Source organism: Drosophila busckii, chromosome 3L (genome assembly GCF_011750605.1).
Source record: "Drosophila busckii strain San Diego stock center, stock number 13000-0081.31 chromosome 3L, ASM1175060v1, whole genome shotgun sequence".
NCBI classification, from domain to species: domain Eukaryota; kingdom Metazoa; phylum Arthropoda; class Insecta; order Diptera; family Drosophilidae; genus Drosophila; species Drosophila busckii.
This window is the reverse complement of record NC_046606.1, coordinates 12,400,760-12,427,031: the sequence shown is the minus strand read 5'-3', so window position 1 is coordinate 12,427,031 and position 26,272 is coordinate 12,400,760. Positions and strand designations below refer to the sequence as shown.

Here is a 26,272-nt window from a genome sequence, read left to right as displayed (position 1 = left end):
TTGATTTCGTATTTCGGTATCGCGATTTTTTGTGTTTTCATTTTCGCTCTCGTTTTTACAACTCGCTACTTTTTTGAATATCTGAGTGTGAGTGTGTCTCTGTGTGCCTCAACATGTTTATTGGCTTTTACTTTTGTGTAGCTAAAAACCTCCTCAGCCCCTCCCACTAAGCCACACACACACACACCCCTCTACGTCAGCTTAAAGCGGCTGTCTCTGTTTAGCGTTTTTCAACATTGTCATCATTCCACACACCAATAACAATAACAACAACAATAGCTTCACTTGGCTGGCTTGTCTTTTTTATCTGCCGACGTCAGCGGCGTCTCGCTGCACGCACACACGCAAGCTTACGTGTATCTATGTGTGGGTTTTGCAATTTTCATGCTCAAATTCTCTAATACACACACACATATGAAGCTTTGGCTTCGGGTCTTTTGCGCTCGTTTCGCCTATGGGCCATATTTGCATGCACCCGTCTGAGCCATTGGCTCGTCTTCTGTCTCTCTTTCTCTCTATCTATCTCAATATCGCTTGCTTCTTGGTGCTCACTCTTTTAGTGTTATCATGCTGACACGCTTTGCTAGTGTTTGTTCACGCGCGCGTGCCTCCCAAGTTCAAGCAGACTTTTTATTTTCATTGTTGCTCTCTGGCGCGCTTACGCTCTCGGCTCTCTTACTCTTTCTCACTCTTCCTCGCACTCGCGCTTGCTTTGTGCTCAGAGACAAGTTTTTCGGCAGTTTGTTTTGTGTTATTTGTCAGGTTCTGGCTTGCGTCTTGGATTGGTCGCTTTGATTTGTGCTGTTGCTAAGACGACTACAAATGCTGTACTGCTACTTCTACTTTTTTTGTATGTCGCCTTTGGGGTAGGTCGCTGGAGCGCCCAAAGCACATTTGACTTGGAGTGTAGCTTTTCTTTTTCTTATTTTCCACACTATGTGTGTTTGTGTGAAATGTTGTTGTCTGGCTTTGGACTTGTATCTGAGTGAGATTCATTAAAGAAATATGTCACTATCAGAGCACTACACACACAGATACACACACATACATACAATGTATGTGCATGTGTGAAAGAAACGGCATGACCCGGCCAACTAGTCGCCTAAAGAACCTGTTATGACCGGCCATAGTTGCCGCATGTAGTACATATACATATATACACAAGTTTTGTATGTTGCTACTTCTCGATTTTCTTGTCTTCTCTGTTGTATTTCCCACTCACAAAACATAGTTCCGCTTTTTGTGTACCGTCGTCTTTGCTTTGATTTTATTTCGAAAAAAGGTGAAAATAACGTTATAACGTGAGAATTTGATGTACATTTGTACATCAGGTACAACAACAACTGCTGATCAACAACTGAATGTTGCGAGTGGGTGGGCGTACGATTGGTCAACGCAACTGTCACTGACCTAGATCTCTGTACAGTGGTGCAAAAAGACAAAATAGAAATGTACTTACCAAGGCATAAAAGTTTGTATGGCAATCCTCCAAACTAGCGCCGTTAGTCTGATGATTTTGATGCGTCATAGTTCTTGGCTTCTTGCTTGATTTGCACAACAACAGCACCACATTTTTTTAAGCATGTATGTGTGTGTTTGTGTGAATGTATTTGTAAAATATTCTAGTCATTTGTTTATACTCTTGCTGATTATTATTTGCACATTTGTTTGTGTATTGATACGCTTTGCTTTTTATTATTGACATGCACAGAGATACAAAAAACTACATACACATAATAACACACACAGTTGCACGTTTACGCACACAGTTACAGAATCGAGTTGCTTGTTGTTGTTGCTTGTTGTTGTTGCTTTTGTTGCTGTTGAATTTTCGTAATTGTGCAGCTGTTGCAATTTACAGCTACTTTGGCGTTGAGTAGAGTGAAACAAAAACAAGAAACGAGCACAAAGAATACGTTGAATACGCGAGGCAACAATTAGCGTTTGCAATTATGTATTATTATAATTTATGTATGTATTTTCTAGCTATTTTGAATGCACTTCGCACAAACATTCATATAGCGGCACTTGATCATTTTATTCGTTGTTGTGTTGTGTGTGTTTTTTATTATTTTGTTATTATTAGTTTATTAGTGACATGTAAATGAGAATGATTAGAGAATTAGATACATTTAGTTGTTGTTTTTGATTGCAATTGTTTTGTTTTGTTGCGCGCTTCCAAAACACGAATTTAAATGACACCGAAACACGCTTAGTTAAATCAATTTCGAAATCAGCAACATCATCAAGTTTACATCAGAGCGAGATAGCAAAACAAAAAAAAAGAGCGCACGCTTAAATACAAACTGCGGCTTAACTGCGATTTGCACTACACACACACACACACTCACAAACATTTACTCATAGTCAGGCACACGACAATGAAAAACAATTTTGTGTTTTTAACGTTTTTTTGTCTTATTGTTTTTAGGCTTGCTGCTGCTGCTGCTTATTTGTTGCTCTCGCATACGCATAGGCACACATACACACACTCTCTCACACACACACACAATCAAACAGTTATACATATGTATGTATATGTACGGTAATTACAAGGGTGGACGGCCGCTAGCAGCAGCAGCTCTACTCAAAACCACTGTCCATTCATTTCAATAACTGTGAGAGCAATGCCGAAAGAGAGCGCAAACATAAGAGAGCGCCCAGACACAAAAATTGACTTTTTTTCAAGGCGCGCAGTCGACGTGACTGACTACGACTACTGCTGGGATGCTTTGTGTGTGTGCGTGTGTTGGTGTTTGTGTTTTTGTGCAAGCGAGCGAGTTACCAACACACAGTCACACTAAATATACACACACACATGCTTATATGTATATTTATATACATATATAAACACCGACGCACGACAGAGCGACGACGACGACGATGAAAGTCGTTGGGTTTTCGTTAATCGTTGATGTAGACAAAAAAATATATTAAAATATGTAGGTAGTTTTTTAGCTACAGTTTAAATCGAGCAAATATATGCATACAATTGTAGTATGTATAAATGCGTCGTTAAGAGCGTCTGGATGCCGAAAACTAACGGTGATTTTCCACTCGCATATTTTCTGTATACATCTTTCGTATTTAGCAATTTATCAAACACTTTGCTCAAAATACAGAAAAATAAAAGAAAAAGATATAATAAATATTGCTACTTTGTGTCACTCTCTCGCTAAGAAACAGCACCAGCGGCAGCAGATGAGTAATAATAAATTGTAATGAGTTTTGTGCTTAAAATGGCACTCACATACACACAGAAACACGCACTAACGCACACATACACGCAGACTGAGATGTCACCGCGACTTGATTAAATATTGCTAATCTATTTGTATCGAACTTGCACCTTGCACTGCATTCGCATTCTGCGATTTCTTAAATACACATTATTTATAATTTATTACTCAATATAGGCACACACTTTTAAATACATACAAATGTATATATTATTATATGCATACGTTTTTCTCGCTTTTCGCACAACACCAAATGACGAGTCAGAAAATTTTAAACCGACTGCGAGACCGTTTCTGCTGCGGTGCTACTGCGGGCTGGCTGGCTGGCAACGACAAACCGACGACATCGCCACACACAATGGAAATTTCGCTCGCCTAGCTTTGCTTTTGCTTTGAGAGAGAAAGACACAGAGTAGCAACGAGTAGCGAGAGAAGCGCGTCCAAACAAGTTTGTTTTTATTCAAGCATATGCGTGTGTGTTTGTGTGTGTGAAACGCCTCTCGCAATCGCGCGCTCTCTCTCTCTCTTTTATTGTGCATCGCCCTCAACTTGAATGCTGGCTGCTTGGGGATGCAACTTACAAAAAAAAAACCGGAGAGTAACCAGATCGATTTGGTCGAATATGGCGCAGACAAAATGGCCAGAGTCAGAGCATTGCAAAAAGAAAAAAAAGGAAATTTCGCCACTGCAATGGCGTGGGCGTCGATCTTTAACTGCACAGCTCAAACCCAATTTCTGATTATATACTACCTCAGAAATCTTTACTAAATCTGAGCGTTTCATGTTTTATGCACTACTCAACACTATGCAGACATACATACATATATATGTAGAGTGCGAAACGTGATACATAGACAGAATTCCTCTCGCATTCAATTCACACACACACACACATGGCCAGTGACAAACGCACCTACATATTAATGTACATTTATGTATAGACACACACACTCTTACAAATTTATAGGTAGCAGTGACGCGAGCAACCACTTTTATATTTTAAAAGGTTTTCTTTCGATTGTGTGGTACACACACACATTTTATATTATTCTATTTTGCATTGTTTTTCGCTACAACTTCAACTTCATAACTTTTTCCTTTGCACTTGATTAAGTTTGCGCTAAAGTTGGTACTTTTGTCAGTTTATCACGCACACACATTCACATATAGACACACATATACAGCGGCAAACAGCAACAACACGGTCATTAAAAGCTGTTGCGGAAATATTTAAATGCAGTTAAATGCAGTATGTACATATATCTTTATGTTCGACTATTAAACTGTCGCGCTGTTTAATTTACTTGCTTTCATTTTAAATTGTTATACTTTTCTTTTGCTTCGCTTTGCGCTTTCTTTCTCTTATTTTTCACTCGCAACACATATTCACTTCTGTATGTATGTGCATACATACATATGCAAAGATATATTTATCGCATTTCTTTGACTTTAATAACATTAAGTATTAACTTTTTCTTTTCTGCCACTCGCCAAAACACATACTCAACATTTTAATCAAACATATTATATTATTATTAATTTTTTTTATATTATTAAATCAGATTCAACCGGCGCGTTGTTCCGCATTAGAATTGTTGATTAGAGTTGTGTCAAAACGTGCGAGCAGTACAGTGTTATGCATTCCCAATGGTGCAAACGAGATGAAAATATTGTAATGCAACTAGCACGTATCATCCTCCAAAGCTAGTGTGCGAGCGAAAAGTCCGGATGAATCTGTTATGCGACTGTTAATGTGAGCAAAAATGTTATGCTCCTGTTAATGTGACCAAATTGGACGGGGGCATAGATTAATTCTGTAAATTAATGTTTTTATTTGTAAAATGGCAACAAAATTAAATGTGAACATACGCACCTTGCTGATTAACTGCGAGGAGCTGGCCAAAAGCAAGGACAACTACTGGCGGCTACAGAAGTTTCTCAAATCGCTGGACACAATGATTGCTGAGCTGGCGGCGATGGATGAGTGAGTTGTAAATCCAAATGGCATTCCAATGAGAAACTCAAACTTCCAATGCACAGTGCACAGAGCGCTACCCGTATACCCGGCTACAGAGAGCGTCTTGAAGCTTTGATGCTGACAACGGGCTACACCCCTAAAGTTGGTACAGGAGCTACTGGAGAGATTGCGTTGCAAGAGATGCGTCAGCTGCAGAATACAAGTAAACACAATGCGCTGCGACAGGAATTACTACAGGGTAATATAAAAAACATATAATAATCTAATTTAATAATTCACTTGAAAACATGCTATAGATGGGGATACGCTACGGCGGCGACGAGGCGCCGACGAATCAGCCACTGGTGTGGATGAGAACGCCACAAATGGCGACAACATGAACGAGGCTGTCAAGTATTACAATAATGCGCAGGAGAAGATCACCGAGCATATGCTCTCCCTAACACGCAACCTAAAGGAGCAAACCGAGACAGCTAACCGCATCCTAAAGCGCGACACGGAGATAGTTTCACGCTCCACGGGAATGGCGGATAAGAATATCAATTCGCTGGGCAAGGAGGCAGAGAAGCTGGAGCAGCACTCAAAAAAGGCTTACAAATGCTGGCTCTGGCTTATGTTTGTCTTTGTGATTGTTGTTTTCATAGGTGAGAGATATTTCTTTTAAAGTTCAGTCGTTTCGTTTGTTAATCATGAGTTAACCCCTGATACTATTGCTTATAATTTGTTATTATTAATATAAATTACAGGCATGGTGCTGTTCATGAAGATAATGAAAAAGAAAAAGACGTAAGCTTGTGTGGCGTTATCAAGGTTCAATAGGTTATCCTCAGCCCCCTAAGACTATTAAACGCATGCAGCAAGCAATTTATTTATAGTTTTTCTTCTTTATAAAGCTTAAGCAGTTTATATTTTAAGTGGTAAATTGTGTTTTGAGCGGGATTTAGTTGGCTGGTATCAGCTCAGTGACACCGTTGGTGGTAATGAGCTGCAACAGCGCACCTGTCTTTGGACGCTCCTCGGCCTTGATCCACTTGCAGAACAGCTCGGCCACAAAGCTCAGCGGCGTCCAAGTTCCGAAATCTCCATTAGGCATCCATTTGCGATTCATAGGAGTATCTAGTGTTACTGGCAGTATGGACACCACGAGCGCATCGTTTGGCAAACCGGATTTCTCGCCCGCCAGCGAGCGTGTCAATTGATGCACTGCTGCCTTGGCCATGCCGTAGCCAATCATGCCGGGTGTACCCTCCAGTGCTGGTTTGGCGCCTGTTAAGGCCAACACACCGCCTTCCTTGAGATACTGTGCAGCCAAAGTGGCTGAAATGCTGGATGTCCAAACGCTTTGGCGCCACATGAGATCCGCGTTCTTTGCTAAGTCTTTCTTGGCATTACCACCAGCCCAGCCGCCTGCTACGCAAATGACAGCATCCAGCTTCTCACCGGCCAGGGACTCTCCGACCTTGCACACAATCTCTGTCTCTTGCTCCTCCCAGCTGGCATCGCGTGGCACCACCACACTGAGATCAGCCTTCTCATTTTCGCTTAGATCAATGCTCCCAACCCACTGAAAGAGAAATCGCAATTTGAAGGTTTTGGGAAAAAAATAATAACCAATTAACAATTAAAAGTGAAAGGCGTAGCGCACTTACATATTTGTTGGATTTCAAATGCTCAACGAGCGCCGAACCCATGGCGCCCTTGCCACCGTAAACAACAACGCGACCTGCGGACATAATACGTGCTGCCAGTTTGAACTTTGAAAAGAATCTGAATCAGAAAATCTCAGTTGTTGAATGAGTATGACTCGAAATATGCGCTAAACGCTGACTGTTCGCTTTTACGTATGGGGTTTTTGGCCTGAAATCCGGTTTGTTGCTTTTGACAAGTCGTAAAACACACCGGTAATTGCTTGCTATGTTGTTTAACTGGTGTACGTACTAAATTAGCATTAATCTTTTTTCAAAACAAGCAACAAGTTGCAAAAATCAATACGTTTGCCAACTGTCATCTAGCATACAATGCTGTCAGAGCTGCACAGAGGTAAAAAACTATCGCAGTCACTATCTCAACCTATCGATTTTATCCCACATCCAGTACTTAATTCAAAATAATCACAGTCCACAGCTGTTGTCAATGGCGTGCAATTTAAAAAAAGGAGTATATATTAATAAATGTTATACACTAGAAACGATGAAATGCGACATATGTTGCATGCAAACTGAAGACAATGAAAATGAGGTTTTACTATTAGGCGACTGGATGAAAAAGCAGAATGTAACCGTTCATTATTATTGTTTGGTACGTGTGAGGAGAACTTGTTAATGCTTTTGTTAATTTCCCGCAGATTTCTTGCAGCTGCTGTCGACTAATTTGCAACAACGAGGCGGCGACTCTCAAGGTATACTTGGCTTTCTATTGCGTGACATACGTGCAGAGATAGCGAATGCACAGCTTCGCAAATGCATTTTTTGCCACGAAAATGGAGCCAGCGTTCACTGCCATACCTGCAATGATGTTTTTCATGTAGCCTGCGGCATGGAGAGCAATTGCGCATTTTATTTTTGTGATGATTTTCGTAGCTACTGCGAAGGCTGTGCTCCACTTAATGACTATCAACGCCAGCTGATCGCTGATCCACCAAGCTTGAAACAGTGTGACATTTGCTTTCGCATCATCAGCTCATTTAAATTAAACGCCGTCTCGTACGGCGACTGTTGTCGCAAAGGATTTGCTCATCGTCTATGCATGCGTCGGTATGCCATTGCCTCAGGCTATTATCTACGTTGCCTCTGGTGCCGAGATGAGAAGTTCCGCAACACAATTAAGCAACAATCCATATTTGTGCCTGATCGCGATGCTGAATGGGAACGAAATCCGGATGCATACAGTGAGCTGCATCGCCGATCGCTGCGCTGCGATCAAGAGAAGTGCCTCTGTCCCCATGGGCGTGACTGCAACAAGAACTCCTGGCATGTGTTGCTCTGTAAAATGTGCGCCGCCGTAGGCACGCACTACAAATGCCTCATTGGCAAAACCCAACTGCCACGAAGTGTTACATCTGAACAACACGAATTCAAATGTGATTTATGCACTGATACTGAAAAGAAATTTCTGAGTACAGATAAAGACAAAACGGCTAACAAAAGTTCCTTGCCAAAGTCTGCGAATGAACTTGATGAATCATTTTATTTACCCAAGACATCCAACACTCTTATGCCCACAGAGGAGCCTACATTGCCGTCAAATGAAGACAGTGTTTCTGATACCAGTATCATTACGGTAATACCAAGTCAGAGAGAATCTAATATGCCAGTGTCGGAGAAAACACCAATTATTGGCTCACCTACTCTTCTGCCAGTGGAACATGTTTCTTCAGTAAGCAGATATAGTGACAGCTTTGATTTTCAATCGACCCCTGATTTGAATCTGCAGCATAATCTGGATATTAACGCCGCGATTGAGACTGAGAACTTAACCAATGTTGAGCTTCGGAAGACATCATTGGACCCACCTTTATTGCTTCGTCAATGTTTTGAAGCTGAAAACTACTTCGTGTTAGCTATTTATGAGCATGAGCCTAGTGAAACTGAAATGATAACAGGCACATTGTACTTGCGCTTTGCTCTGGAGGATGCCCGCATCAAGGATCGCACGGAAGCAGCATTAATGCAGGTGAAAATAACTAAAGAGGACATTTGGTTTCGTGATAGTAGTCGAGGGATATTTGATCGCATTGATGAATTTAAAACTTAAGATCTTATATCTATTATTATTGTACGTATGAACAATATCATTAAATAGGTGGCCACCTTATGTTTCTGCTTAAGACTAATAAAAAAAAAAGTTATATCCAAAGTTAAAAATAACATTAAATAAGCCAAATTTCGTGACTAGTAACATTTTGAAAATGAACCAGAAATATGTATGTATGTAGATAGTCCGGCAACTCTACATTCAAACAATGTTAAACATTCACAGTGCACGCCGTTAATTTTAAAATCACATTTTAGTTCAGTACTTAATAAAATAATGTTACAGCTTAATTTTTGTAAACATATTAAATTAAGTAAGTTTCCAATTGCAAAACTGCCAATAAAGTAAACAATTAATTGATAATAATATACCAAAAGTGTGACCATAGTTTAATAAATACTGCCAATGACACACTACACCGGCTAGAAAAAGTCATGGGCGATTTCGATAAGAAAATTTGTATGTTGCTGCTTTCACAATTGGGCAACCCTGCTCAACAAATTGTCGTGATTTTATTTGTTATAAATATTTAGAATTATTGTGTGTTTTGTGGTAAAATAACTTTTATTTAGACACTTAAGAGCATATACTACGCCCGGGGAGCGAGGCAGACACGAAAGATAACTTTTATTCGGGGAACTTGTGTTTATTTCATAAGAAACTGAAATCGGTCTGAAAAATGGAGCGACGTGTTAAATTAAAAACCATTAATCCGCACATAACGTGCAAAATCTGCGGCGGCTACTTCATAGATGCGACCACAGTGACTGAGTGTCTACACACATGTGAGTCTTAATAAAAGCGGGCAAAAATTCAATTAATTAATAAAATTGTTATTGTTGGCAGTTTGCAAGAGCTGCCTGGTCAAGCACCTGGAGGAAAAGAAAACCTGCCCCACCTGCGATAACATAATACATCAGTCACACCCGCTTCAGTACATAAGCTTTGACCGCACCATGCAGGACATTGTTTATAAATTGGTGCCTAAGCTGCAAGAAGGTAATCCAACTAAATTGTTTATAAATTTGGACATTGTTTAATGTTTTTGCTATGCAGATGAATCGCGACGCGAGCGTGACTTCTACAAGAGTCGAAATATGCCATGTCCAAAGGATATTACGCAAAATCACGAAGAAGACAATGAAAAGGTTATGGAAGCCCACGCTGAATCCGATTTCCATCGACTAGATGAGCAGGTCAACGTGTGTCTCGAGTGCATTAGCAATAATTTTAAGAATCTGCAAAGGCGTTTTATACGCTGCAGTTCCCAGGCCACCATCACACACTTGAAAAAGCTTGTCGCCAAGAAGATATTAAACGGCATAGAAAAATATCGAGAGGTAGTAACTGAGATATACGCATCTTACAATTGTTTATGCCTATTCTACTTGCAGATTGATATTTTATGCAACGAAGAGCTGCTGGGCAAGGACCACACGTTGAAGTTTGTTTATGTCACTCGTTGGCGTTTCAGAGATCCGCCGTTGCGCTTACAGTTTCGTCCACGAGTCGAGCTTTAACACACTAAAGTGAACTATTTTTTTTGTATAATTTATTAATACTCTATTGAATAAGTCCTTGCATATGTGTAACTGTAAATTGCAAGTCGTAAGTCCTTTAATAGTAACCTCTTCGGTGTACTATTTCTGATTTAATCAAATGTATTGTGGTGTACTGTAAAGAATATTTTTTTTATGATTTTAACTTAGTCTCATTTATATTTATTATTTTCATGTACAAACACACGAATGTATATAGCAGTTGAGTAAATAAATTTGTAATTATGTATAAACTCGAGAGTTGCAGACAAATTAGATGAGTAAGTTGAATCCTTAATTTTCTTGGATTGTCTCTTTAATGGATTTTAGTTCTTAATGATACGTTAACGCTATTGATGTGATGCGCTCAAGTTTAATGCGTCGGTCTACGATCATTTCTATAGCTGAAGCGTGGATGCGGTTGAAAGGGACCCGATCTGTATCTGAAAGGCGGAGGCCGTGGATAAGGTGCAAAGTAAGGAGTCATTTGCCGCGGATTCATGCCATAGGGCATTGGCGCATACATCGGATTAAATGGCTGTCGTGGAGCAGGCCAGCCCTGTAAATGAAGAAAGTTATTACATGCTCACAGAATAAGCATAAATCTATGCAAACATAGGCAAAAGGATAATCAGTTGCAGGCACTGGCACTGGTACAGTAATTATTCTAGGAGTACGCGAGCGTCCATGACTTCGACTGCGACTTCGACTGCGCCTGCGATAAGACGATTGTGTGGTTCTGTTGTAGCTTCTGCTGGGACTGCGATGACGGCTACGTTCATAACTAGGTGAGCGTCTGCGTGGCGACCGTGTCCTTGATCTGTCACGCTGTCGTCGTTTGTAGCGTGATTGTTCCTCTCTTTTTGGCGTTGCTGAACGAGACCGCTTTGCTCTGGTGCGTAGATTTCTCACTCTATCACGCTCCCGTACCTCATTTGCAAAGTAGGGCACTTTGTCCTCTTTGCGTGGGCGTTGTTGCCGCCTTCCATGAGAATCTACAGATGAGACAGATTACATATCAATCTTTGGTGTTCTTCGCGCATCCGATTTTAATCTATCCATTAATTACAGCTTCTTTTTTAGCTATCTTTTTTGAAAGGGCTCCTATCTGCTTTTCAGCACTACCTTTTGTAGAACGTGAACTGCTGTCTGCATCCATATTTTTTATATTTATTACGCACTTGCTATTAAAACTACATGGACTTGCACTTATAACACAAAAACAAAATGCAACCGGCCTAAGGTATCGATAAGTTAAAATGATGCAACTGTATTTACATGCCACCACAAGGCAGTAGGGTTGCCGAGTGCGGTGGCAAGCGAGCTGACAAAAAGCTGCAGGATACGCAAGTTAATGCCAACAAACATGTTTTTTTTTTAATTTATCACCAGCTGATTAGCATACTTAAAATACAATCGAGAACGCAGTTAAATTGCAATGAAAACTAAAAAAATATGACAATTCAATAACTAAAAAACGACAGATTTCTTGATAGACGTTGTTTGTGATTTTTTCCTGAATAAGCTCTTCAAAAATCGACAGATCTGTCAATAAAAACGCTAAATTGGCAGCACTTGCCGGCAGTGTTTTGGTTTTTATTTTGAGTAGCTGGCGTTGAAGTTTGTGCTGCAGCCTGAATAAAAATTCGTTGCCATAATGCCAAAGAGCCTAGATAAAGTGAAGGTGAATGTAAAAGAGCGTATAGATGATGAAACATGCGATCTAAGCCTCTCGGAACTAACGGAAGTACCAGTGCGTGAAATAGTAAGTGTGTGTGTGTGTGTGTGTGTAGTAAGGGTGCAACTAATTAAGATAATAGAAATGCAGAGCAAATCATAGACTGAACTGCACTCAACTGTGTCTGCCTATTATGCCCAGCACCCCCTATCCCATGGCTGCAGCAACAAACTCAAACAAAGCGTCTGGCAGAAGTCTAGTCAGTGAATAAAGCTATCTCGCTTACACCAGTTGGTTCCCACTGTCATTGCTGTTGTTGTTGCAGCCGGTTGTCGGCGGCTGGCTTGCAATTAACGCTGACGTTGACTGCATTGCATTTACACTTAAGAAGAAGTGTGTACATGCCTGTGTTGGTAGCATGCCACCCCCGGCACTGGCACGAGAAAGTCCAAAAAATTATGTTTCGGGGGTTTCTTTTTCCTTTGGTATCCTGTTTTAAAGTAAAAACTCATGCACTTTAGTTTATTTTGAACCTTCGCAGGTTTCGTTTAAACGAGTTTGTATATTGGATTTGTCCAGCAATCGTTTGGTTACACTCGGCGTAAGTAGTAAAGCTTATTAAACTCAATTAAGGTATTAATTACCTTTTTTAAAAACAGCGCAACTTTACTACACTAACACGACTCATCAAGCTTGATCTAAGCAAGAATCAAATACGCGCTCTGCCCGATGATTTTGGCCAACTGGAGCAGTTGCGACACTTGGACTTGTACAACAATTGCCTGGAGCATGTGCCGTTGAGTTTTGGACGCTTGCGTCGCCTGCGCTATTTGGACTTGAAGGGCAACCCTTTGACGCCTGCCTGGGTGAAAGTTGTGGGCAGCTGCTCAACGCTAAAGGACTGTCAACAAGCGGCCAAGAATACCGTAAGTCAAGTGACACTTGAGTTGAGTGGAGTCAAGTTTTCATGTGCAATTTCAGGTCAGCGTCTGTGTCAACTACAAGAACGAAGTCCAGGCAGCTCAAGAGCGTCAAATGGCACCGCCGGCAGTTGGGGATGCTGACGGCAGCTCTAGCTCCAACAATAGCACAAAGGCAAATAATAATAAGCAGTCTAAAAAGACCAAACCAAACAATAAATTGAAAGCAAAAAAATCAGGAGCTGCAGCCGAAAATGAACTCACAATCAAACCAGTTAACACCAACACCAAACCAAACAATCAAAAGCACAATTCCAAAAAGAAGTCTGCAAATGGCAAATGGTTTAAATTTCTCTCAGGTGTTGCCTTCTCATCGCTTCTGACTTTCATGCTGCTCTTCATTGTCAACGATTGCTGATTACTATACCATGATTATGTTCAAGAATTCTTTCGGATATTGCAGACGTAACCGACTGGATCTCGGAATTCCGCACACCGCCCGAGGAGCACTGACGATTCATTTATTTGAAGCCCTAAAGCGCGGGGCTTCAAATAGTGTTATAAGTATAAAAATTCGGATGCATAGCGCGTGTGTGGTAATGAATTGGATAAACTGGACAACAACTGGACCACCTCAACAAGTTATACGACTGCGACTTTGATCAAATGTACACCAATGTACTGCCATATACAATATAAATATACAAATATATATATTTAAGTATTTATGTACGTCCATTGGCAAGAAATTTTTACCTCTCACTCATACACACACACCACATAAATACACAAACATGCTCAGATCTATAAACTACTCTCAGTCAACTAATGCTATAACAGATCAAACTTAAACTCAATAGTAACTGAAACGCAGTTTTAAACTGTTTTAAACACAAATAGAAACTATAGACACAGTCAACGTGCTTCACACGCTCATAAAACTCACATAATTTATATTAAAACTCTATAACAGTTACCACATAATAAAACAAAACATTCTGTAAGAATTTCTTGTGCAATTAATATGTATTTAATTTCATACCCAGAAGCTCAAGTTAAGCTGATTTTAAATGTTATTAGAATTTATGATTTAATATGCTATAACAGATTTGAAATCTTATGTTGGCATGAGATAATATCTCTAAGCTTTCGTTTAACTCTCCAAGCTGAAGAATAAAACAAAAACAGATGGTTTCATATAATTTTAAATGAATTATTTATTGTACGTAATTATGCTATAAATTGTATACAAAAGAAGATTTGCTGATTTTTGGAATAAAATTTTACATTTTAACAAACTTAATTGTATTGGTTTGCACTCCAGCTCGTACGGATTGCCAAGAATGTGGTTTATTGGCTTATCAAGAATTTTACTACCATATCTTTGAAGCACACTTGTGGGAACACTTATTCTTATATCAATCATAAATAATTTATTTGAAAGTTCTATTAATATTGATAATAAATTAAAATATTTGCCTGCAGGTTAATTGGTTTATTTTTGGTATATTGTTTGAGGCATGCGTTTTAGCGATAACAGATTATAATAAATAACCTACAATCATTTCCGTTAAAATGCTTTTATTATTATAAAATAGTAGTGATAATGGTTTATTCAAATTAGTCAAGGCGAGCAAAAGTTTATACAGCACTTTCTTTTTTATAAAAAAGCACACGACACACCAATTAGTTGTGTTTGTTGACAGTTTGGGGCTTATAACCAATTCATGTCAGTTTGTCAATTGATTATGACTTGCAGGAATAGCTGCTCTGATATCTATGCGAATTTCGTAACAGTGTTAATTAAACAACAGAAATCCCTAGAACATTATGATTTAGTTTACCCATCATGACTGTGCAAAATAATACCATTTTACAAAAATTGTAAACTGCATTAATAACTTGTATCGAGTACCTAAAAGCAGATGCAATTTCATTTTAAACATTATCAGGCATTATCAGATGGTGTTGCAAATGCCACAAGTCGCTAACATTGTTTACCCCTCCTTCTATTTTAAAGTTTCGTGTTTCCGCAACGAGAGCGCGACAGAATCTTTGGCAACGCTTATGAAAGTCCCACACAAGATTTCGTCAGCCTAAGCGCCTTTCCCCACCCAACCTCCCTACTCCTAACAAGGTAAGTTCTCTGACTAGCGCTATCTCACTTGCACTGCCTTAAGTCCTTGCACTGCAGTTATCCTGCGTGCTTTTTAACCGAATGTGAAGACGCTCTCTTGCTCTCTTTCAGCCGTTTGTGCTCTCACGTCTTGTATGCTACGAAGTTTTCCTTAAGGGGTAGCATCTTCGAAATTAACTTTATGAAGAACAATTTATCATCGAAGTAATTAATTTCAATTAAAAATCATGAATACTCCTATCAGCAACAAATATATTTTTATAAAATATTTAGTGACACACCGATATTTAGATATCTTATCAATATCGTGTAATGCACATGCACACATAACTCACACACATGCATGCAAATTACTCATTTACATAGTTGAAGGCTGATATGCACATTTGTAGGGTATGCTATGTCGCGCCCTTGCTAAAGCAAATACTTTCTCTCAGAGAGTCAAGTCAGGAGAGCAAATAATTTCTCTCAGACAGCGTGCCGGCCGCTTATACCCAGTGGCGCAAGTGTTAATTTTGGAATTGAAACACTATTATAGCTACTGTGTATCTACATTTTATATATTATATTACTTTATACTTTTAATTATATATATTTGTTATTCATATTATTATTTAAATAATGTATAATCACTTGTTTTAAACTAATTTTATTGTTAATACATTACATTACATTTCAAATCATATCATTTTCACGCACTAGAGAGCTGCTGGGTCGTGTTGTCGCTCTCTCTTTGAACCTTTTTTTTTTGGCGCGCTCGGAGTATAAAATATTTATAAAACGAGTCTGAAAATGCCATAGCGTTAGTAGATTTTCGATTTTTGTGCCGCGTGGTCTAAAATTAAAAGCGCAGCATATTGTGAAAATCTAGCGGTACTTAATAGCTGCTAAACAGTGTATGTGTATTAAACTAAACTTGGCAAAAACTTTGTTAATTATTGTGTTAAGTTTGAGAAGATAGCTCGAGAGCCAAGCCAAGCGCAAAGTAAGCAAAAGTAACATAGATACATATGCATGTAAGACACATTGTATAAGTGTATGCGTATGTGTGTGAAGCAACATAAAAAGAACAAAAACCAAATTTTCAAGCACATGGCACAAATTTTGAATGTCTAGAAATAGCAGCCTAAAATTGCACTCACACACAGACACGCACACGCACATGTGTGTACATCTGTTATGCAGTTCAAATAAAATAAAAATAAAACATGTTTTTAAACACACATAGAACTCAAAAAATAAAAGAAAATAACCTAATTTATTTGAGCGAAGCGAAAAGTTAAATGTCAAAACTGCACAAGCATATGCATTGACGAAAGATCAGCGGCGATTAGACAATAAATATATATGTACTTATGTATGTACATATAATTTGTTGGTTAGTGCTTAAAAATTATTCAACGTGCTTGACATAATGTCGAATGACAAAAGCTTAGCGTCAATTATATTGTTTAAAAATTTTCGCTTTTAAGCAAAAACAAAACAAAACTGTGTTTGCTTATTGTTCTTTGAAAAATAAAATTAACAAATAATGCAGCTATATACTACTATTCATAAACTGACAAGCATGTAAAGAGAGAAACGGCTAAGTCCCTTGCTGGCTTTGGCTTGACACGCGTGTGCAACGTAAGCGAAACGTCGACGTCAACGCCAACGCTAACGCTGGCAGCGCTGTTGACGTTAACCGCCTACCTGCCAGCACTGCACCTGCTACATTTGTTTGCGTTTTTGTGCTCGTGCTGTTTCTTCTTTTTTTATGCTTTCGCTTCCTTGCTGACGTTTCCATACAATTCGCTTAATTTTGAATGTTGTCTCTATTTTGCTTTCGAGTCTGCTGACCTTTCCATTACGTTTCTATGAATGAAATTGAAACGTTTAAAATTGCGCGCGCTTTCTAATTTTAATTTTACATGACAATTCGAGTAATTCCACTGTCAATTTGACTTGGTAATTGTGCCACGTTCTTTTTTTTTTGTGTGGTGTGTGTAACAAATGATTATATGAAAACTTTTGCGTAGTGCAATTTAATGGTAATGGATCATACCCAGACTAAAGTTTAGTAGACAAATCGGCGTGACGTTATATTGAAACTGCGTAGTGCTGCCGGCGCCGCAATAAGTTAACAAGGACATGGCCTTGCCAGCCAAGTATTGGTCAACAAGAAACGGCATTAAAAACGGTTTACAGGCCATAAAAGGAAAAATCGACTAATAGCGCTGCAAAAAGTTAACTGCGACCTTTGCTTTTGCCGTTTAGGTGTGTGCTCTCTCGCTCTTATCTCTTGCCCCGTTACGTGCATATGAGCTGTACATTTTTCAATGGCAATATTGATTTCTTAGTGATAATTAGCATAACAGAATTTTACTAGCGAGCAAAAAATGTTGAGACATGTGTGACGTCAGAGACAGCAAAGAGCCAAATGCAAGGGCGGGTGACTTGGACGTCAATAAACTGTTGCGCGTGGGCAGAGCTGGTGGCTTGAGACAGATAGAAATACATACAGTACAAACTCGTTAAGAGTAACTGCCAAAGATGTGAAACAAACAAAACTGTAAGCTTGCCAAGCTATTAACAAATGACCCAGCAAAGCGTAATTGTTCGTTTAAGCGAGCTTTTACTGTATTTGTGTAATTGCTTTTGTTGTTTACATGCTCATAACATAACTTAAATATTTCGCATTTAAATATAGAAATGGATTGCATAGGACATTCGCTGGCTTGTGCGCAATTCTTCTGCACACGCCCTTAGGTGGCAAGCAAATTGATTTATTTTTAGACGCATCCAATTTCCGTAACGGCGGCACACCTTTCAGTTGTTTTTATCACCAACTAACATTGCCTAGCGGTATAAATTAAAACAAGACATAAACTTCAAAGAGACGTCTTATCGCACGGATCCAACCAATTACTGCGCTCAGAATATCCAAACAAAATATTAATATTTGTTTGTTTATGCAGCGTGCTACGTAGTTTATTATACAATAATGCCTACTATATAGTAGTGATAAGAACTCTAACGCTTATCAGTATTCACCTTTGCTTATGCAATGACCTACACACAAGCACTTCAATTGTTTACGCTGCATTTTTATCTTGTGTGAGTGTGTGTGTGTGTATATAGGTGAAAATATTAATTATTTTCAAATTGTCAGTCATTTGTTAAAGGTACTTAGCTACAAACATGCAATGGGGCAGCAGGCAGGCCATACACACGTGCTCAGATCTAAGATAATATATATTATATTCTTTAAAGCTACCGCAGAGTCGTCAAATATTGCGGCCTTAGGACGTTTGCGGTAGATAAGCGTAGCTTTTAATATGCAAATAAATTAAATTGGTTTAAAACTCGGAAATGACGTCAAAACTGTTTCGCATAGATTGTTATTATAATTAAGAAACAACAAAAATGGAAAGTCTAAACATTTTCAATGTTAGATAATACCGCTCATATCAAATTTATTGCTGACTAGACTGACTGTTTGAGGCTTGGGCCTGGCGCCAATTTCAGCAAATGCAACACAAAACATTTCATTTAGCTTTAGCTGATGAAATTTCCACAGAATTCCTAAGCATCGTTGCATGAGTGTACGCAGCTAAAAATATAAACATTAGTTGTTAAACAACATATCGTATTTTATTTACTTAAGCTGTGATAATGATTTTACATAGAAGGGCGCATAATTCAGCTTATCGCTATAGTTAGATTTGTGGTTCAAAAAAATGACTGCATGTTTGCTAGAATAAAATTCCAAGTGTAGTACAGACGTCATTTCATTTTAAAAATAGCTGAGTATATATAATAAAAACGCGTGTTTATCATTTATGGGGGCCTGACCGAAATTAGGAGAGTTGTTTCTTATTTTGGAATGTCAGCAGTTGCAGCATCTGAAAGAATTTCCATTGTGTTTTTGTTGCTTGTTGCAGACTATTTGCCTTTATGCTAAATATAAACTATTGATATTCAACGTCGCATTTGCTTTCGTATGCTATGCCGTCTGTCAAAAATTTATACTCAAGGTTGCAAGCATTTAATATTAATAGACATTTGGCAAGCACTTAGTAAAAGTATCTTTTACAAATAGTTACTGTGCTTCAATTAAATATAATTGTTGCTGCTTGTCACACACACACACACACACACACACACACACGCACACACGCACACAGTTTGTTAATTAAATTGATTAAACTTTTGTTTAGTTATTGGCATTTTTGACAATTTAAAAGAAAAACTGTGGCATGCCTCAAGGGCAATAGCTTTACAGTTACTATCTGCTTGCTGTTCTTTTGTTGTCTAGCGCACACACACATACGCAACAAAGTGTTGGATGTTTGACTCTTGGCGCTGATATAAATCGATCAATTATCTATAGCTTTTTTAGCTGAACCGGTTGTAAGCAGTTTTTGGGCCACTAGTATGCGATACGGGGGCGAACATTTGTTACCTGAATCGTCACTATAAATACCTAAAAAAATACACAAAGTTGTGCCAATTTTTTATAGACGCTCGCAGTGGGTGAAGGTTCCTAGATATAAACATGATATATATAATAGAAATGCGGCTAATAACTGCGTGTATTTTGCTAAACAACAATAACAACAACTGTTGATTCATTCAACTTTGCCAATGGGCATATATATCTTATCTGCTGAAGTGATGTTTGTGATTTTATGACGTTGAACTAGAGATACTGCTAGTTGTTGAATTTATAGACTTTATCAATTCGGTAGCGTTGCAGATTTTTCAAATTTACAAATGTAATAAAAGCATTAAAGTTTTATTAACGCGCTTAGCTTACAGACGCGATTAATTTGAGCGCGTCAACGTTCAAAGTTCATTCAACCTTGCGTAGAGAAATGTGCTGACGAAACCCAACAAATTTACTTAACACTTGAAACATGAACAATAAAAATGTCTACGCAGCGTCTGTGAAAGCAGCAAATTAATATGCATGTAAATGGCCAAGAGCAAAACATATACATATATATATAGCTTGAGTATATAACACATACATATATACAATTGATTTTTGGGGCAGCTGTGTGCTTTGTGTAGTTCACACTCTTATTTAGAGCTGCTAAGCCAAGGCCAAGAAAGTGCTAATTGTACAAAATATAAATAACACAATATATGAGCTTTAGCTATGACTTATTGAATTTAGCGCATGTGACAAGTGAAGCAACCAACCACCCACCCATCCATCCAATTCCATCCACTCTCGCGCTCTCTCTCAGCTGCTGCTTCGTGACAGTTTGTGAATTTTAACACATGTCGGCAGGCAAAAATATAAATTTGTCAAATTGGTACACTTCAACGCTGACAAAGGATATACACAATTGGCATATAGCATGATTCAGTTAAATATAAACATCATTAGATGAGTTTCAAGTGGCGCATAAAAGAAATCAGAACGCTGACAATTTACTGCAATTGTGCGCGCCAGCAAATGAATTTAAAAATAAATTTTCATAAATTAAATCAAACGCATGTACAGGCAATTAAATGGCCATTTATGTTAAATCAATTCTCGCAAATAATTTGTCTGCCAGAGCAATCAAACAATATTACTTTAAATTCAATTCTGACTTATCAACATATTTCTCTTTTACAGCAATAACAACAAGCAGAGCAAAGCATCAGCAGCAGCAGCAAAATGGTCAACGTTGTGGTATGTTTTAAACAATTTTGCATTGATTGCCATCTCATTTATAATTTTATTTTTTTGCTTTGCAGGATAGCGGCGCCAAACATGCGCCACAGGAAATGGAACAATTTCTGCCTGGCGATGGCACTAACAAGTGAGTAGCTGCTTCAAGTGCTTGCCACGCAGCTTTAATTCAAAATTGTCCGAGTGTCAATTAAGCGTTAGATTAATTGCAACAAATTGCCCGATAATGCCGACAAGTCGAGACTTGTCGACATTTCTGCATGCCATGTCTCACTCTAAAATTCTATATATATAGTTCATGACCGTCGGCTAAACTAAGCTCTCTAATTATAAACAATTGTATTGACAATTAGTATAACTTAAATACACACACACGCACGTGTTTGCCAGCTTCACTATTAGCAAAGCAAAGCTTTCCTTATACATATGTACAACCAGACGTATACTTAATGTGTATAATAAGCTGTTTGTTTCTATTGCTGTGCAACAGCTTAGCCGTTTGCATTTTGTACTTCGAAAATATTTTTCTAAGCTGTTGACGCATGCAAAAAATTTTATTTACTTGCAATACGAGAGCGCTAACAAAAATATTTGTATGCAGTCAAAAATTATAGTATACGTTTTTATAAGTTTATATATATAATTGCATATTTGTCGCTCAACAGTTTTTATTTACATGAATCGGCATATATTGCAAAATATTTACATAACAAGCCACACAGCTTAAAGTTTTGATTTGTCAATTTTATTGCGTTTGTTGTTGTTGATGCCGGAACAGCAAGAATCTTTACATGCGCTAATGATAGACATTGCCTATATGGCAGAGTAATCTATTGATAACCTTTTGAGTAAAGTACTTCGCTTGCTTTTGAGACTGATAAGCATTATGTGAATGAAATTTTCATCAAAATAATTAATTTTAGTGACTACTGTGGTTAGTCTAAATTTTATTTTGATATAAATAGAATTCTATATAATTTTGCAATTAAAATTCATAATCAAAGTACATTACAACTTCAATTATATAAACAATTATGGTTTGTCAAGAAATAAACTATATTTTAGCGAATTTTGTGAATTCATAAACAAAAGACTTAAGAATTCGGAATGGAAAGCAGCTCGTTATTGAATTTTCAAATTGCCTTAAGCATTTATTTAGTTCAATCTGCGCCTGAGACTATGCAGCACATTTTGAAAGTTTAGTATTTTTTGTCTTTTGCTTTGGTATCTTATTGCAATTGTAGCTTTTGGCTGATGTAATGAAATATAGGCTTGAGTCAGGTTCAGTGCGTCGTCAGTGGCCAATCAGCAAGCGCTTTCCATGCATGCACCAAATTGGTCATGTCTTGTTTTGTTTTTATTATAGCAGTGTCGGGTTGGAAAAACGTTAACCGACAATTGTCAAACAGCAGCCGCAGCAGCAGCAGCAGCTATAATTGCAGATGCAGCAATTCCACAAGCACCAAAGAATTTCACTACGTACAAGCCAAATATAAGAAAATGTTGCATTGCTTTTTTGCACATTCAGTTGTGAACAGTTGTAAAGTGTACATTGCACCAGCAACATGAAAGAAGACTTAGAACCCACCAACGTTGAGCTGAGGTGGCAAATGCTGCATAACTAAGCTGGCAAATGAGCAACAATTTAATGACGTTTTATATGTTTTGCAGATACAAGATTCAGCCACGCAAATCAGATGCGGAACAGGCAATGAGCAATGATGACTTCGATCCATTTGCAATGCGTGACAATGAGCATCCCACCACGTAAGTCGAATGCATAACAAATGCTAAATTAAAATTAACTTACACTTTGTTGTTTGCAGTGACAGTGAAACTCTGACGCATTTGCTGAAGGCCTCGCTGGGCACTGGTATTCTGGGCATGCCCATTGCCTTCATGTACTCTGGCTTGGTCCTGGGCATCTTTGCCACCATCTTTACTGCCTTCATCTGCACGCACTGCAGTTACGTGCTGGTAAGCGCGCATTAAACTCAAACTATTGAGCAACCTTTACTCAGTTCAAGTTTATTACTTACTTAGGTTAAATGCGGTCACAAGCTTTACTACAGAACGCGCCGCACTAAGATGACATTTGCTGAAATTGCCGAGGCTGCATTCCTTAAGGGTCCAAAGTCACTGCGCATGTTTGCGCCCGTCGCCAAGTTCTCCATATTGTTTGGCCTGTTCTTAACCTATTTTGGCACTTGCGCTGTCTACACTGTGATTGTGGCTAAGAACTTTGAGCAGGTGCTGGAGCATTGGTTTGGCTTTGATATTGATTCTCGCATGCTGATTGGCATACTGCTGGTGCCTTTGATTCTGATCGCCTGGGTGCCCAATCTCAAGTACTTGGCGCCCGTCTCGATGGTGGCAAATGTGTTCATGGGTCTTGGCCTGGGCATTACCTTTTACTATTTGTGCCAGGATCTGCCACCAATTCAGGAGCGCTCATTGTTTACGCTCGGCACGCTGCCTTCGTTTTTCTCCATTACCATCTTTGCCATGGAGGCTATTGGCGTAGTCATGCCGCTGGAGAACAACATGAAGACACCGAAGAGCTTCCTGGGCGTTTGCGGTGTGCTCAGCAAGGGCATGTCGGGCGTTACACTGATCTACATTGTATTGGGCTTCTTGGGCTATCAGCGGTATGGCGATGCTACTGGACAGAGCATTACATTGAATCTGCCCGTTGAGGAGTGGCCTGCACAGGCTGTCAAGGTGTTGATCGCTTTGGCTGTCTATTGCACATTTGGACTGCAGTTCTATGTGTGCTTGGAAATCGTCTGGGATGGCATCAAGGAGAAGTGCACCAAGCGTCCACTGCTTGTCAACTATGTGCTGCGGTGAGCAACAACAAATACAAGTATATAATATATTTTATTAAATTTATATTTATTTATGTTTAGCACTGTGCTGGTAACTGCTGCTGTTGTCTTGGCAGTTTCAGTGCCAACTATAGCGCCATTTATGGGTCTCATTGGTGCGTTCTGCTTCTCCATTCTCGGCTTGATTTTTCCGGTAAGCTTAGACAGCAGTTAAACATACTTAGCAGCTTACTTACATTAACTTTTTGTAGGTCATCATTGAGCTCATTGTGCACTGGGACACTGGCTTCGGTGCCTACAACTGGATATTGTGGAAGAACATTCTTATTACCTTCTGCGGCATTGGCGCTCTTGTCTTTGGCTCGCTGTCTGCTGTCAAGGATATTATTGCAGAGTACAGTGGACCAACTGGACCACCAGAAGCTCAATAAACTGCGCATGGAGTCGAAAAGCAAAAAATCTCCTACACACATACACACACATACAAACAAACAAACAGCTAATTGCAAACAGTGCTATACCAAGGGATATATATTTATTATATACAACTATATACATATACACATATGTATACAATTGCAGAGTTATACATACGTTTTAAGCATAGTTTGTAAGCCGCTGCTAGAGCAATTGCCTGTTGCGGCTACAGTTTCCTAGAAATCTAACTATTGTTAGATGTAAAACAGCGCCCACAATTTGTAAATTCTTTTCTTTTGATTTTTCTCCATTGTTTTGTGCGTGTGCATTGCAAAGTAGTTAACTAAGATATCTAACTATATATACTATATATAATCGAGTGCCTATCTTAACTAGCACACAGCACCAAAACTGTCAGTTTTAGCACGTTTATAGTACACATGCAGTTAACAATTGATAGTACCTAAGTACGAAAGTTTAAACTTAGCATAAATTCCTAAAAAAAAACATTTTTAAATTGATTTTAGTACATGTTGGTACCAAGCTGAAAAGATTTTTATAGCATTGCAGCCCTTAACTACAGTTGATTCTAAATTTATTTCTTCCTTCCCCCCTCTCTGTTCTAAAAGAGTATTACTTTAAAGTTTAAACCAAAATATTGCAAAATACTTATTATTAATTTTGCTAGCTGCGCACATTTTGCAGCTTTAACATTTTTTTAACGTGTTTAGTTGATAAGCAATTTACTCTGCAAGCCATTCAAAAAGATTTTTATTTTTGTATATACTTTTTGCGGAGAGCTCTAACAATTAAATGTTAGTATTGAGCTACTCAAATTATAAACATTTAGTTTGCTATATAAAAAAAAAAACAAGCACGATATTCTTAATGCATATTACATTTTCTGTTGTTGCCTATTAATTGTATATGTAGCTTTAAACTTAAAAAAAAAAAAACAAAAAAGAAAACTAATGAATATTAAAATACACCGACAGCTAAAGTTAAACGCAATTTTGCATTTAAAATGTTAGTGCACTGAATTAAAGCAACGAATGCCGTTTTAATTGTCGAAAAGAGTATAAAGCGAGCTAACTTTTATATTAAGTCTTTATTGGGGTCTATCAATTAAATGAGCCAGGCAATTGAATTATGTCCATTAAATAAATTGTGAAGAACTAAGTTTAATATAACTGTTTAATTTGTGAGCATTGTTTTAAAACAGCAAATGAATAAATGCCGGGAAGTTATAATATGAAAATCATATATTTTAAACTAAACAGCATGTGTTTCAGTTTCTGTTTCGGCTTTCTGTGGTCAGCAATTAAAACGTCAATCTAAGACTTAACACCAATTAAGCAGTTGCATATGCTTAACAAATTGCAAATTGTTGTCGTTGAAATCCCACACAATGTCGAATCAAACCAGTTGGCATTAAAGGCAATTGAACCTGTGACTGTAGGCCAACTTCTGCAGACTTTTGATGCGCTGGACTTGAAGATCGTGTTTGTCATACTTGTAGATTGTCGCTAAAGGGTTTTGCGTGGGAATCTCTAACGAAGTCCTTGACTCCATGGAGCTACAAAACATTCGCTCTGCTTGAACCATAAACGTGGCTAATTAGCGCGTGACAAGCCAAACAACAAGACTTTGGCCAACAATTGTAGCCGGGCTAACAATGACTTGCTACCAATTTGGTGCACCTCAAGCTGCCCACAAAACAAAATATTGTTTCTTTTACTGTCTGTCTGTCTGTCGCTCTGTGTGCAAGGTCAGCAACGATTTAAAATAATTAATCTTTGATCATCATCATCAATAGATGTTGTTGACTGAGTTACATCTTGATTGCAGTTGCTATCGCCAAGGTTGGTAGCAGCTGCTCCATTTATGCGGTTTCCAGTTACCTATGATTGTAATTTGTAATGTAAAACCGATTGTGTAATCTACAGTAATTACAATTGTTAACAAGAGTAGTAATGGCTTTGTGCTTGGCATTCCAAATGCTATTCTTATCAACATTATCAAGCTTTCGCCAGCTTTCGCTTAAATTATTGTTATACATTTGACGTATCACCTAAAATATGTTGCGCCAATGGAATTTTAAGCATCAGTGCGTGGG

At 38.4% G+C, this 26,272-nt stretch overlaps 8 protein-coding genes across 9 annotated transcripts in view; 5 read left to right on the top strand and 3 right to left on the bottom strand.

Annotated features, from left to right (window-relative positions):
* LOC108599975 (mediator of RNA polymerase II transcription subunit 13) overlaps positions 1-1,584 on the bottom strand; it is a 21,808-nt gene extending 20,224 nt beyond the window's left edge. Inside the window, 1 exon segment of the mRNA XM_017987246.2 lies at positions 1,460-1,584. Within this exon segment, the coding sequence (XP_017842735.2) occupies positions 1,460-1,528 (69 nt within the window). The 5' untranslated portion in view covers positions 1,529-1,584.
* Positions 1,585-4,980: 3,396 nt separating this feature from the next.
* On the top strand, positions 4,981-6,056 carry LOC108599976 (vesicle transport protein USE1). The gene is made up of 4 exons (XM_017987247.2): positions 4,981-5,223; positions 5,280-5,455; positions 5,514-5,861; positions 5,964-6,056. The coding sequence occupies exons 1-4, from the start codon at positions 5,081-5,083 to the stop codon at positions 6,005-6,007; spliced, it is 711 nt and encodes a 236-aa protein (XP_017842736.1). The 5' UTR covers positions 4,981-5,080; the 3' UTR covers positions 6,008-6,056.
* LOC108599978 (dihydropteridine reductase) lies at positions 6,010-7,176 on the bottom strand. Its single transcript, XM_017987248.2, has 2 exons — positions 6,867-7,176; positions 6,010-6,781 (listed from the first exon to the last, which is right to left on the bottom strand). The coding sequence occupies exons 1-2, from the start codon at positions 6,948-6,950 to the stop codon at positions 6,158-6,160; spliced, it is 708 nt and encodes a 235-aa protein (XP_017842737.1). The 5' UTR covers positions 6,951-7,176; the 3' UTR covers positions 6,010-6,157.
* Positions 7,177-7,337: 161 nt separating this feature from the next.
* LOC108598925 (PHD finger protein 7) lies at positions 7,338-9,023 on the top strand. 2 transcript variants are annotated; one of them, XM_017985690.2, is made up of 2 exons: positions 7,338-7,515; positions 7,573-9,023. In XM_017985690.2, exons 1-2 carry the CDS (start codon positions 7,351-7,353, stop codon positions 8,968-8,970), a joined length of 1,563 nt encoding a protein of 520 aa, XP_017841179.2. In that variant the 5' UTR covers positions 7,338-7,350; the 3' UTR covers positions 8,971-9,023. The 2 variants fall into 2 exon arrangements, with proteins under 2 accessions (XP_017841179.2, XP_033149502.1); XM_033293611.1 differs by having other exon boundaries at positions 7,466-7,515; positions 7,562-9,023.
* Positions 9,024-9,452: 429 nt separating this feature from the next.
* On the top strand, positions 9,453-10,525 carry LOC108598509 (polycomb group RING finger protein 3). Its single transcript, XM_017985186.2, has 4 exons — positions 9,453-9,755; positions 9,817-9,969; positions 10,027-10,310; positions 10,365-10,525. The coding sequence occupies exons 1-4, from the start codon at positions 9,650-9,652 to the stop codon at positions 10,488-10,490; spliced, it is 669 nt and encodes a 222-aa protein (XP_017840675.1). The 5' UTR covers positions 9,453-9,649; the 3' UTR covers positions 10,491-10,525.
* A 150-nt stretch (positions 10,526-10,675) lies between these two features.
* Positions 10,676-11,798, bottom strand: LOC108598510 (female-specific protein transformer). Its single transcript, XM_017985187.2, has 3 exons — positions 11,634-11,798; positions 11,124-11,503; positions 10,676-11,067 (listed from the first exon to the last, which is right to left on the bottom strand). Exons 1-3 carry the CDS (start codon positions 11,665-11,667, stop codon positions 10,882-10,884), a joined length of 600 nt encoding a protein of 199 aa, XP_017840676.1. The 5' UTR covers positions 11,668-11,798; the 3' UTR covers positions 10,676-10,881.
* A 285-nt stretch (positions 11,799-12,083) lies between these two features.
* LOC108598905 (leucine-rich repeat-containing protein 59) lies at positions 12,084-13,546 on the top strand. The gene is made up of 4 exons (XM_017985668.2): positions 12,084-12,273; positions 12,728-12,787; positions 12,846-13,112; positions 13,168-13,546. The coding sequence occupies exons 1-4, from the start codon at positions 12,166-12,168 to the stop codon at positions 13,522-13,524; spliced, it is 792 nt and encodes a 263-aa protein (XP_017841157.2). The 5' UTR covers positions 12,084-12,165; the 3' UTR covers positions 13,525-13,546.
* A 2,513-nt stretch (positions 13,547-16,059) lies between these two features.
* On the top strand, positions 16,060-25,112 carry LOC108600999 (proton-coupled amino acid transporter-like protein pathetic). Its single transcript, XM_017988864.2, has 8 exons — positions 16,060-16,228; positions 20,855-20,911; positions 20,977-21,041; positions 22,583-22,678; positions 22,738-22,888; positions 22,955-23,757; positions 23,821-23,932; positions 23,991-25,112. The coding sequence occupies exons 2-8, from the start codon at positions 20,897-20,899 to the stop codon at positions 24,168-24,170; spliced, it is 1,422 nt and encodes a 473-aa protein (XP_017844353.1). The 5' UTR covers positions 16,060-16,228; positions 20,855-20,896; the 3' UTR covers positions 24,171-25,112.
* The last annotated feature ends 1,160 nt before the right edge of the window (positions 25,113-26,272 follow it).

What these genes read in the sequence shown, in the direction of transcription:
- LOC108599976 (XM_017987247.2), top strand. Translation starts at nt 5,081, where the DNA reads ATGGCAACAAAATTAAATGTGAACATACGCACCTTGCTGATTAACTGC. An exon ending in GAGCTGGCGGCGATGGATGA is followed by an intron (nt 5,224 to 5,279) that starts GTGAGTTGTAAA and finishes TCCAATGCACAG; the next exon opens with TGCACAGAGCGCTACCCGTA. An exon ending in GCGACAGGAATTACTACAGG is followed by an intron (nt 5,456 to 5,513) that starts GTAATATAAAAA and finishes AACATGCTATAG; the next exon opens with ATGGGGATACGCTACGGCGG.
- LOC108599978 (XM_017987248.2), bottom strand. Translation starts at nt 6,950, where the DNA reads ATGTCCGCAGGTCGCGTTGTTGTTTACGGTGGCAAGGGCGCCATGGGT. An exon ending in ATTTGAAATCCAACAAATAT is followed by an intron (nt 6,782 to 6,866) that starts GTAAGTGCGCTA and finishes TTTCTCTTTCAG; the next exon opens with TGGGTTGGGAGCATTGATCT.
- LOC108598925 (XM_017985690.2), top strand. Translation starts at nt 7,351, where the DNA reads ATGGCGTGCAATTTAAAAAAAGGAGTATATATTAATAAATGTTATACA. An exon ending in CCGTTCATTATTATTGTTTG is followed by an intron (nt 7,516 to 7,572) that starts GTACGTGTGAGG and finishes GATTTCTTGCAG; the next exon opens with CTGCTGTCGACTAATTTGCA.
- LOC108598509 (XM_017985186.2), top strand. Translation starts at nt 9,650, where the DNA reads ATGGAGCGACGTGTTAAATTAAAAACCATTAATCCGCACATAACGTGC. An exon ending in GACTGAGTGTCTACACACAT is followed by an intron (nt 9,756 to 9,816) that starts GTGAGTCTTAAT and finishes TATTGTTGGCAG; the next exon opens with TTTGCAAGAGCTGCCTGGTC. An exon ending in GGTGCCTAAGCTGCAAGAAG is followed by an intron (nt 9,970 to 10,026) that starts GTAATCCAACTA and finishes TTTGCTATGCAG; the next exon opens with ATGAATCGCGACGCGAGCGT.
- LOC108598510 (XM_017985187.2), bottom strand. Translation starts at nt 11,667, where the DNA reads ATGGATGCAGACAGCAGTTCACGTTCTACAAAAG. An exon ending in CAGTTCACGTTCTACAAAAG is followed by an intron (nt 11,504 to 11,633) that starts GTAGTGCTGAAA and finishes TCTCATCTGTAG; the next exon opens with ATTCTCATGGAAGGCGGCAA. An exon ending in CTGATTATCCTTTTGCCTAT is followed by an intron (nt 11,068 to 11,123) that starts GTTTGCATAGAT and finishes CTTCATTTACAG; the next exon opens with GGCTGGCCTGCTCCACGACA.
- LOC108598905 (XM_017985668.2), top strand. Translation starts at nt 12,166, where the DNA reads ATGCCAAAGAGCCTAGATAAAGTGAAGGTGAATGTAAAAGAGCGTATA. An exon ending in AAGTACCAGTGCGTGAAATA is followed by an intron (nt 12,274 to 12,727) that starts GTAAGTGTGTGT and finishes GAACCTTCGCAG; the next exon opens with GTTTCGTTTAAACGAGTTTG. An exon ending in ATCGTTTGGTTACACTCGGC is followed by an intron (nt 12,788 to 12,845) that starts GTAAGTAGTAAA and finishes TTTTAAAAACAG; the next exon opens with CGCAACTTTACTACACTAAC.
- LOC108600999 (XM_017988864.2), top strand. An exon ending in GACAATGAGCATCCCACCAC is followed by an intron (nt 22,679 to 22,737) that starts GTAAGTCGAATG and finishes TGTTGTTTGCAG; the next exon opens with TGACAGTGAAACTCTGACGC. An exon ending in CTTGTCAACTATGTGCTGCG is followed by an intron (nt 23,758 to 23,820) that starts GTGAGCAACAAC and finishes ATTTATGTTTAG; the next exon opens with CACTGTGCTGGTAACTGCTG.